The following is a 12,255-nucleotide window of genomic DNA, read 5'->3' on the forward strand; positions in this document are numbered from 1 at the left end:
AGGCACACCAGCCCCCGGCTGTACAGTTTTGTCACAGGACCACACCAGGAAAAAAACAGGGCCGGTATTTAGCCCATTATCGGACTGATTTTAGCACATTTGTGTGGCGCTGTAATACCAAATAATGAGGATGAATCATGAGACGGTGGTATTGACTGATAGAAGCAGTCCTGATGCTTATCACCGCGCCGGGCCGAGGACTGCAATCCACTCAGACTGTACACACCACCCTACCTCTCTGGCTTGGGGAAGGGAGAGGCGGTGTGGGAAGGGAGGGTGGGGGTGTTGGAGAAAAAGCTCTCTGTGTGGAAGCAGCCGCTCATTCACCAAGCAGCTCACACCGCGGAGGGAGGAAGAGGCGGAGGACAACAGCTGCTGCGGCGTTTTGCATGAAAATAGAAGAGGCGGACAAACATCTTTAACAACGGCATTCATGCTGCGGGAGACTCCGGTACGGGTGACGGCGTTCTCTGTTTGGATGTACGGAATGACATGGCGCACGGACGCCGGGGGTTTGCCTCCCTGTGACAAAGTTGAGCGAGAGCGGATGTCAAGTTGAAAGAAATCCCAATTCCTTTGTCCGACCGGCGAACGGGAGATGTTTTATTCACCAGTCTTGCCGGACTGGGGGACGACTCATTTCCGGGAGTGCATCGTTTGCTCGTAATTGCAAAGTCAGGTGAGTACAACGCGGCGCTCAAATGGATTTGTGATATGCGGAACTCGCAACTAACGACTTCTTGCCTCCTCCCGGTCCAGAGAGAATGAGGTGTCGTTGGGTGAAGCATGAGCCCTCGGAGAATCAGTCATAGGCGGCTGTCTCTGCTATGGATAAGTGCGGCTCTCGGCCTCTGGCTCTGCTGCGGATGCAGGACCTCCAGGGCCGCGGCCGCAGCCGGCGGAGACGCGGCCGGCGGAGTCGCCGGACCGGGCGTAGGCGCCCCCGGGGGCTCGCTCGCCTGGCTACTGTCGGATAAAGGACCTTTCCACCAGTCCTTGGAGTTCACCGAGGCGGCGGAGAGAAACCAGCAAGGCTTTAGCACCAGATACAAGATCTACAGGTGAGAGAGGTTTGTGTGTGATGGAATGTGAGGTGTGTGCATTCCACCCGACACGGCAGGGGGAACCAGAGTGGAATTAATCAGTGGAGAGATGTGCTGAAAGCCAGCCTCCGTTCTAAGGATCGCCCTCCCAGGTGTCACACCTGCCAGAGCTCAGCCATCCTGCCTAAACCTTTCATCGGGTGACATTCACCTTTTACCTCGAGCCACAATTCATGGACATGCGGTTAGAAGAAGATGTCAGTTCATTTCCAAAAATAGTAACTTAACGCACAAATTAACTCAATATCTCAAGTCAACATCTTCCATTGAAACCATCAAAATAATAACCATTTAGATTTTATTTATGTCCAAATAGTCCTAAATTAAAAGTACCACTGTATCATCTCCTCCATCTTTTGTGGTTTCTGGTTGCATTCAACTTCGGTTCATGCAACCGTTACTTAAACTTGTTGCTTCATCAAAATAAGTCTTGGACCTTAATTGCTTCTCGAGAGGACTGGAATTGAGTTGGATCTGTTCTGCCAGAAGTCCATCGATGTATAACAAAGAAGTACCGACAAGAACCCTTCGTACAGATTAAGGAAAACCACTAAATCTTGCATAGGCAAGCTTTGGGGACAACGGTAAGGAAAACTCCCTTCGCATGAAGACATCTTGAACACAACCGAGACCCGGTATCATGTGGTGAACCAAGGGCAAACCCCAAGGAAAAACATCGGACAAGAATCGAAATAAGAGGCTGGACAGGACCATGATCATTTGTCAGTTTTTGATGCACTGCTTGGTATTTGTGTCCCGCTCGTTGGCGAAAAAAGAGAGTAGCCAGATATGGTGGTTCGGCCATCTTCAGGGCGTCACCCAGACGCCTCCCTGGGGAGGGGTTTAGGGCACGTCCGACCGGTAGGAGGCCACGGGGAAGACCCAGGACACGTTGGGAAGACTATGTCTCCCGGCTGGCCTGGGAACGCCTCGGGATCCCCCGGGAAGAGCTGGACGTAGTGGCTGAAGAGAGGGAAGTCTGGGGTTCCCTGCCTAGGCTGCTGCTCCCTCAACGCCACCTCGGAGAAGCGGAAGAAGATGGATGAATAAACATCCAACACAGCACGACAGACGGATCGGTGCAGCGTCTTCAGTAATGACGACCCTGTATAGACCCGTTGTGGTAACGAAGAAGCTGAGCCGGAAGGATAAGCTCTCAATTTACCGGTTGAGCTAGGTTCCCACCCTCACCTATGGTCATGAGCTTTGGGTTATGACCTAAAGGACAAGATCATGTCGGCTGGTGGGGGTCTTCCTTAGCGATAGAATGAGAAGATCAAAGTAAAGCCACTGCTCCTCCACATGGAGAGGAACCAGATGAGGTGGTTCGGACATCTGGCCACCTACCTGGGGAGGTGTTTAGGGCACATCCGACTGGTAGGAAGTCACGTTGGAAAGACTATGTCTCTTGGTTGGCCTGGGAACGCCTCGGGAGGAGCAGGATAAAGTGTCTGGGAAGAGGGAAGTCTGGGTTTCCCTGCTTAGGCTGCTTCCCCCACAACCCAACCCTGGAGAAGTGGGACACGATATATGTATGTATGTATGTATGGACATCTAACAGGACTTGAGATCGACAGGCGGATCGGTGCAGTGTCTTCAATAATGACGACCCTGTATCGACCCGTCGTGGTGAAGAAGGAGCTTAGCCGGAAGGCAAAGCTCTCAATTTACCAGAAGATCTACATTCCCATCCTTACCTTGGTCCTGTGGGTAATGACCCAAAGGACAAGATCAGGGTGAGAAGCTCTGTCATCTGGGAGGAGCTCAAAGTAAAGCCGCTGCTCCTCCACATGGAGAAAAAGCCAGATGAGGGGGTTTGGGCATCTGGTCAGGATGCCACCCGAACGCCTCCCTAGGGAGGTGTTTCGGAAATGTCCGACCGGTAGGAGGCCACACTGGTAAGACTATGTCTACGGGGTGGCCTTGGAATGCCTCCAGATCCCCCGGGAGGAGCAGGACGAGGTGTCTGGGGAGCGGGAAGTCTGGGCTTTTCAGCTTAGGCTGCTCCCCCCCGCGACCTGACCTCGGCTAAGGGGAAGAAGATGGATGGTTGGCGAAAACACATCGCTGCTTACAAATAATGGGTTTGACGTTTGAATCTGGGGAACACACCTGTAGCTTTTGAGCCTAAGAGAAGGCTTCACGGAATTTGTTGCGCCTTTTTGAAACTCCTTGAAGGCTGACTGTGACAGTACCACGCTGTTGTCGCTCGGGTTCCATGGACCACCAAGGAAAGACATTCTTTTGAGCAGCTTTGACTTGCTTTATTTTTTCCAAATAAACCTTATCTGTGGTCTGGTCGCTCTTCCACGGCGTCTCCCGTTTCCCTCTCTCGCTCTGTGGTCCGCTCTTCAGTCGACCGCGTCTCTGTTTCTCGTGTCTTGCTCTCTGTTGCTTCCGCTCTTCAGGCACTGCTGCATGCTCTCCAACTCCTTCTGCCCCCATCTCTCCTCCTTCTCCCCTTTTATACATTGAGAAGCGATGCATTGATTGTGTCCAGCTCCGCGGCCCATGCACCTGATCTCGCCTGCGGCGTCGCTCCCGGCACACCCCACCTCGCCGCTCGCTCGCATTCTCTGCCTCCTCGCCGCCATCTTGGGCCGGGCTCCCGCGTGCCCTGCCGCTCCGTCAGACCATCGGCTCGGCTTCTCCACACTGACCTTGCCCTGCTACATTACTGACCTCAAGGACTGCCAGTCTCGCAGCGGTCTGTTTGGATTCCGCCTCTCCCTACCACTGTGTTGGTTTCATCGCAATTGATTGCTCACCAGGCATGTAATGATCTGTCACGTTCAGGATGGAGCGCGTTCCCCCGGCAAACATTCCTCCGCTCGCCATATGTGCCCGCTGATGGAAGAGCTGTCAGCTGAGACCGCAGCCCGGGTCTGTCCGCTCCTCGCCATGATTGGCCGTAATGGCGCACTCCACATTGTCCCGCTACCCCAATTATTTGTCTGCGAGCGCGGCGGTGATTGCCTCCCGGGGGGGAAGGGGCAGGGAGGTGCACCGAGCGGCAGAGTGGGACTGGGAGACATTAAGTGATTTCATTGGCTGACATTTGTATCTGACGACCTCATGATGATGACATGACTGGGATGTTGTGGCATTACCATCAGCTCCCTACAGTACCGTGTGTGACAAATGTGTGGTGAGGACCGCACAGGCAGCGGAGCGCCCGCATGGAGTGGCACTCAAGTACAGCTTGGTCAATTACCCACTGATGTACAGGAGAATTTGCAATTCTGGTAAGAGTTGCGTGTGAATGCCCCGACGCTGAAGCCGAACTCTGACGCTGATTGGATGCGGAGTGACTGTTGGAGTCCTTTGAAGAGCTGACGCTGACCTGAAAACGTGGAGGTTTCAGTTTTATCACACAAAAATAACAAAACAAAACAAAAAAAGCTAGCATAAAACGTTAGCATGCTAACATGCTAACAGCTAACGTGCGTCGGCAGCACCGGCTATCACGAACCATGAGTTCTCAGTTGAATCATACAAAACTGGCAGAAAAAAAGCTATCTTAAAATGTTAGCATGCTAACATTCTAACAAGTATGCTAACTGTTAATGCGCTAACACACATGGACTATTGCCATATTTGCATGACAGCAATGAGTATCACAAATCATAATTTAGACAGAAAACATTAGCACAAAAAAATATATAATAACACATTTGCATGCTAACGTTCTCACATGTATTCGAACAGTTAAGTTAATTATGCACCTTTACTGTTTGCATAGTTGCTCAACAGCTATTTGATTATAACAAAAGTATGATATTTGGATTGAAGCATACACAATTAGCAAAAAAAAAGCTAGCATAAAACATTAGCAGGCTAATGTGCTAACAGTTAACGTGCATCAGCATTGACTATCCCAAACCATGATTTTTAGGTTTGAAGATAGACAGTAATTAAAATAAGCTAAAATTTTAGCATGCTAACATTCTCACAAGTATGCTAACAGTTAACATGCTAACGTAGAAGAAATGTTTACATATTTGCATGACAGCACTGAGTATCACAAAATATGATTTTCAAGTTTAAACATACAAATAGCAAAACAATAAATACAACTTCTAAAAAAAACATTAGCATGCTAATATTATTTTATTATTACAAACTATGATACTAGGGTTTAAACATACACAATTATCAGAAAAAGAGAACTGTTAGCATGTAACGTGCTAGCAGTAAACGAGCGTCAGCGCCGACTATCACAAACCATGAGTTTTATGTTGTAACATTCACAATAAGCAAAACAAAAAAAAAATCTTGCGAAGGACATGCTAACATTCTCACAAGGACGCTAATAGTTAACTTGGGCACGCAAGTGGAGGCATTTAGATAAAACGGTCTGTAAAACATAATCTATGCAACATTTTGACCAAATTTATATATGTATGTGTATATTTATATATATATATATATATATATATACACATACATATATACATATATACATATATATATATATATATATATATATATATATATATTTATTTATACATATATATATGTATATATATATACATATATATATGCATATATGTATATACATATATATGTATGTATATATTTATTTACATATATATGTATATGTGTACATATATGTATGTATACATATATATGTATATATCTATATACATATATATGTATATATATATATACATATACATATACACATATATATACAAAAAAATATATATATATACACACATATATATATACACATATGTATATATATGTATATATATACATATATATGTATATATACATATATATGTATATATATTTATTTACATATATATATATATGTGTACATATATGTATGTATACATATATATATATCTATATACATATATATGTATATATATACATATACACATACATATATATATACAAAAAAAAAATATATATACACACATGTATATATATATACACACATATGTATATATATGTATATATATACATATATATGTATATATACATATATATGTATATATATTTATTTACATATATATGTATATGTGTACATATATGTATGTATACATATATATATATATTTATATACATATATATGTATATATATATATATATATATATATATATATACATATAAATATACACATACATATATATACAAAATACACATATATATATATATATATATATATATATATATATGTATATATATATATATATATATATATATATGTATATATATATGAATATATATATATACACACACACACACACACACATATACATATATATATATAGTCATACTGAGTGTAGAAAATGAAACTTAACTCAAATACATTTCAAGGTTATTTAAATACAACTAAAACTATTTGTTCCATTTTTGAGCGTTTGACAAACATCCAAAAGAGACATGTGCTTATTTATATTCTAAAGAAAGGAAGACTTTTCCACTTGGTTCCAGGCGGACACGTTCACGTACCGCAGGTAATTTTCTGACCCGGTGTGTTATTTGTGAATTATATTTATATAGCGCTTTTCTCAAGGGACTCAAAGCGCTTTACATAGTGACACCCAATATCTAAGTTACATTTAAACCAGTGTGGGTGGCACTGGGAGCAGGTGGGTAAAGTGTCTTGCCCAAGGACACAACGGCAGTAACTAGGATGGCGGAAGCGGGAATCGAACCTGCAACCCTCAAATTGCTGGCACGGCCGCTCTACCAACCGAGCTATGCCGCCCCTGTGGTGGTAGGATTGAGGAGGTCTTCCAAGTATTCCCTCCACCGATCCACAACATCCGCAGTGGAGGTCAGCAGACCACCATCCGCACCAGACACGGTGTTGACAGTGCACTGCTTCCCCCTCCTGAGGCGGCAGACGGTGGTCCGGAATCGCTTCGACAATATCTAAGTTACATTTAAACCAGTGTGGGTGGCACTGGGAGCAGGTGGGTAAAGTGTCTTGCCCAAGGACACAACGGCAGTAACTAGGATGGCACAAGCGGGAATCGAACCTGCAACTCTCAAATTGCTGGCACGGCCACTCTACCAACCGAGCTATGCCAGTTTTCTCAAGTATCGCACTCAACGTTCCTCTGATTTGCTTCGAGGCAAGATGCTCCTGGAGCACAGCTGCCCGTGCATCACTCGTCCTTCATCCGGTTTTCCATCATTCCGTCCACCTTTTTTTTTTTTTGCCACTCCCACCAATGCCAACCCCGGAGTCATCAGTAAATAGTTTGGCAAACATTAACAATGGAACCATGATCCTAACAATCCACATTTTCTGCATTAAGTCGACATCTAAAGAAAAGAAGTGTAGCTCCTCTCCCCAGAGTTCAAGTGCTCCTAAAGCAGGAACACAAATTCCGTTTTGCCACAAAATACAGAAAACGACGCGTGCCAATTTTGCCTTTGAAAAATCATAATAAAAGCAAACTTATTATCCAGTCATTCTAATAAAAACATAATGACAATTATTAACGATGCAAAATGGATCACGACCCCAGATTCTTAGTTCCAGTGACCAGATTGTTTGGCCGAGTTCCCGAGTCCGAAGACTTGTTTTCTAAGCATAGATCTCTCCCGGCTTTTCTCGTGGTGATACTTTCACTAATTGGACTTGTGGCGCTCTTAGTCCCGTTTGAACGCGGGCGTTTTATCCCCAGCTATGATCTCACCGTCACTAAATTCGGACCGACTGATACCGCCGATCAATTTTCTCCAGTGGCCGTTAGAAAACTAGCGGCGTGTCGTTAAGAGGGATGAAAGACTTGAGGATTTGATTGTGTTGAGTCGGGATGCACGTCGCCACAATCACGCCGCTACTTGGTAATCAACGTCGGGCAGGGTCTGGCTTTTCATGCTGAATGACGACTGCATGCTAATTTACCTGCTGCTCCTCCATCCCCCTGCCCGAATGGGAGAGATAAAACCCAAGAAAATCAATCATTTTCTTCAAAGGAGTTTAAGGACTCCGTTTCCAAAAAAGCAAACCAAAAAAACAGCCTTTGATTTACTGATTGACTTCTGCCTTGGAAGCAACTTCATTAACTCTTTAAGTCGTCCTTTTGCTCCACATAAGACATTATCATTCTATTAATGTTCCAAATACCACAAGTTACTTTAGCAAACATCGTCAACAATCAAACCATGATCCTAACCATCCAGATTTTGTGTCATTAATACATGAAATTGATATCTAAACATGGAAGTGTAGCTCCTCTCCCCTGAGTGCAAGTGCTCCTACAGCATACAAAATACATTAAAACATGTTTATGTCAATTTTATGTTGCGCTGTTTGAAAAATACTAATAAAAACAATAAAAAAACAACAGACTTTAATTTATTGATTGACTGCTGCCTTAGAAACTACTTCATTCACTCATTTAGTCCTCCTTTTCCTCGACATAAGACATTCTAATTCTATTAATGTTCCAAATACCACAGGTTACTTTAGCAAACATCATCAACAATCAAACCATGATCCTAACCATCCAGATTTTGTGTCATTAATGCATGAAATTGATATCTAAACATGGAAGTGTAGCTCCTCTCCCGAGTGCAAGTGCTCCTACAGCATACAAAATACATTAAATCATGTTTATGTCAATTTTATGTTGCGCTGTTTGAAAAATCCTAAAAAAACAAAAAAAAACAACAAATTTTAAGTTACTGATTGACTGCTGCCTTAGAAACCACTTCATTCACTCATTTAGTCCTCCTTTTGCTACACATAAGACATTGTAATTTTATTAATGTTCCAAATACCACAGGTTAATTTAGCAAACATCATCAACAATCAAACCATGATCCTAACCATCCACATTTTGTGTCATTAATACATGGAATTGATATCTAAACATGGAAGTGTAGCTCCTCTCCCCTGAGTGCAAGTGCTCCTACAGCATACGAAATACATTAAAACATGTTTATGTCAATTTTATGTTGTGCTGTTTGAAAAATCCTAATAAAAACAACAAAAAACAACAGGCTTTAAGTTACTGATTGACTGCTGCCTTAGAAACCACTTCATTCACTCATTTAGTCCTCCTTTTGCTCCACATAAGACATTCTAATTCTATTAATGTTCCAAATACCACAGGTTACTTTAGCTAACATCGTCAACAATCAAACCATGATCCTAATTATCCACATTTTGTGTCATTAATACACGAAATTGATATCTAAACATGGAAGTGTAGCTCCTCTCCCCTGAATGCAAGTGCTCCTACAGCATACAAAATACATTAAAACATGTTTACGTCAATTTTATGTTGCGCTGTTTGAAAAATCCTAATAAAAACAACAAAAAACAACAGACTTTAAGTTACTGATTGACTGCTGCCTTAGAAACCACTTTATTCATTCATTTATTCCTCCTTTTCCTCGACATAAGACATTCTAATTCTATTAATGTTCCAAATATCACAGGTTAATTTAGCAAACATCGTCAACAATCAAACCATGATCCTAATTATCCACATTTTGTGTCATTAATACATGAAATTGATATCTAAACATGGAAGTGTAGCTCCTCTCCCCTGAGTGCAAGTGCTCCTACAGCATACAAAATACATTAAAACATGTTTACGTCAATTTTATGTTGCGCTGTTTGAAAAATACTAATAAAAACAATAAAAAAACAACAGACTTTAATTTATTGATTGACTTCTGCCTTAGAAACCTTTTCATTCACTCATTTTGTCCTCCTTTTGCTGGCCATGATCAGCAAGAGTGTGTCGATGACTTAAACGGACTGTTTTATTACGCTTACTTAGACAACAGTTGCCTGCAGGAAGTGGTATATTTCTGCAATGTGGTCTGGAAAATCAATTAGGGCAAGAAGAAAGAGCGATAAACATGCAACTTTGCGACAGTTTAAAAAAAATAAATAAAAAGATTTAATGACACAATTTGTTTTTACTTGGGGAAGGAGACGCAGGAACTACCGGGGATGTTTGCAACCACTTTCCCAGCTCGCTACTCGTCGGCGGTAGTAAGAAGGCAGGATTTACGCGTCCTCTCACTCATACGCCGGCAGAGGTTGTCATGGGCTGAATAGATGGCGTCCATTACCACCGCCTTACCTTCCTCATCCAGACTCAATTTGGGGTAGATTAAAGTTTTTATTGCTTTGCGGGGTGGACTCAACTCATTAGGTTTGATCGGCAAGAAATGTGCTTGTTTTTTTCCTAGTACGTTATTCTTACTTAGCATTACCCTTCTTTCCACCGAGTCGCCCCCCAACTTCTGCAACATATTCTTTTTTAAGGGACCGAATGTCCCTTTGGGACAGAGGACCCTATTGTATTTCTAAGGTTTTATTATTATTATTATACCGCCGCCTCTTTGAACTGTAATTTGACCCCCTTAACATGCTTCAAAACTCATCAAATCAAAAAACCTAACCCCAAAACTGTAAATTGCACTCTAGCGCCCCCTAGGAAAAAAACGCAGACAAAACTGCCTGTAACTTCTATTAGAAATATCGTAGGGACATGAAACAAAAACTTCTATGTAGGTCTCACTTAGACCTATATTTCATAAAATAACATCCTTCAGCAAAAATCAACAGGAATTTTGCACATCCCCCTTCAAAAAAAAGTTTTGTAAAAACACTCACCTTTGCCTCTTTGAGCTGTAACCTGACCCCCTTAAAATGCTTCCAAACTCACCAAACTGGGCAAACACATCAGGATTGGTGAAAATTGCGATTTAATAATAAAAAAAAAATCCTAAAACTCAAAATTGCGCTCTAGCGCTCCCTAGGAATAAAACACGGACAAAACTGCTCCTAGGAAGAAAACACAGACAAAACTACCTGTAACTTCCGGTAGGAATGTGGTAGCGACATGAAACAAAAACCTCTATTTAGGTCTCACTTAGACCTAGATTTCATGCACTGACATTTTTCAACAAAATTCAACAGGACGTTTGCAATTCCCCCTCAAAACAAAGGTTTTGTAAAAACACTCACCTTTGCCTCTTTGAGCTGTAACTTGACCCCCTTAAAATGCTTCCAAACCCACCAAACTGGACAAACACATTAGGACTGGTGAAAATTACGATTGAATAAAAAAACAAACCCCAAAACTCAAAATTGCGCTGTAGTGCTCCCTAGGAATAAAACACGGACAAAACTGCTCAAAGAAGAAAACACGGACACAACTGCCTGTAACTTCCAGTGGGAATGTCGTAGCGACATGAAACAAAAACCTCTATGTAGGTCTCACTTAGACCTAGATTTCATACACTGACATTTTTCCACAAAATTCGACAGGAAGTTTGCATTTCCCCCTTCAAAACAAAAGTTTTGTAAAAACACTCACCTTTGCCTCTTTGAGCTGTAACTTGACCCCCTTAAAATGCTTCCAAACTCACCAAACTGGACAAACACATTAGGACTGGTGAAAATTGCAATTTAATAAAAAACTAACCCCAAAACTCAAAATTGCACTCTAGCACCCCCTAGGAATAAAACAGACAAAACTGCTCCTAGGAATAAAACACAGTAAAAACTGCTTGTAACTTCCGTTAGAAATATCGTAGGGACATGAAACAAAAACTTCTATGTAGGTCTCACTTAGACCTAGATTTCATAAAATAACATCCTCCAGCAAAAATCAACAGGAATTTTGCACATCCCCCTTCAAAACAAAGGTTTGGTAAAAACACTCACCTTTGCCTCTTTGAGCTGTAACTTGACCCCCTTAAAATGCTTCCAAACTCACCAAACTGGACAAACACATCAGGACTGGTGAAAATTGCGATTTAATTAAAAAAAAAAAACCCTCAAAACTCAAAATTGCGCTCTAGCGCTCCCTGGGAATAAAACAGACAAAACTGCTCCTAGGAAGAAAACACAGACAAAACTGCCTGTAACTTCCGATAGGAATGTCGTAGCGACATGAAACAAAAACCTCTATGTAGGTCTCACTTAGACCTAGATTTCATACACTGACGTTTTTCAACAAAATTCAACAGGAAGTTTGCAATTCCCCCCTCAAAACAAAGGTTTTGTAAAAACACTCACCTTTGCCTCTTTGAGCTGTAACTTGACCCCCTTAAAATGCTTCCAAACCCACCAAACTGGATAAACACATTAGGACTGGTGAAAATTGCGATTGAATAAAAAAACAAACCCCAAAACTCAAAATTGCGCTGTAG

The 12,255-nt window shown here is 42.1% G+C and overlaps 1 protein-coding gene across 1 annotated transcript in view; it reads left to right on the plus strand.

The window, feature by feature from the left end:
- The first annotated feature begins 322 nt into the window (after positions 1 to 322).
- LOC133550815 (BMP/retinoic acid-inducible neural-specific protein 3-like) overlaps positions 323 to 12,255 on the plus strand; it is a 57,678-nt gene continuing 45,745 nt past the window's right edge. Inside the window, exons 1-2 of the mRNA XM_061896873.1 lie at positions 323 to 679; positions 760 to 1,061. Of these exons, the coding sequence (XP_061752857.1) occupies positions 787 to 1,061 (275 nt within the window). The 5' untranslated portion in view covers positions 323 to 679; positions 760 to 786. The remainder of the gene's footprint in view (positions 680 to 759; positions 1,062 to 12,255) is intronic.

Source organism: Nerophis ophidion, linkage group LG04 (genome assembly GCF_033978795.1).
Source record: "Nerophis ophidion isolate RoL-2023_Sa linkage group LG04, RoL_Noph_v1.0, whole genome shotgun sequence".
NCBI lineage: Eukaryota > Metazoa > Chordata > Actinopteri > Syngnathiformes > Syngnathidae > Nerophis > Nerophis ophidion.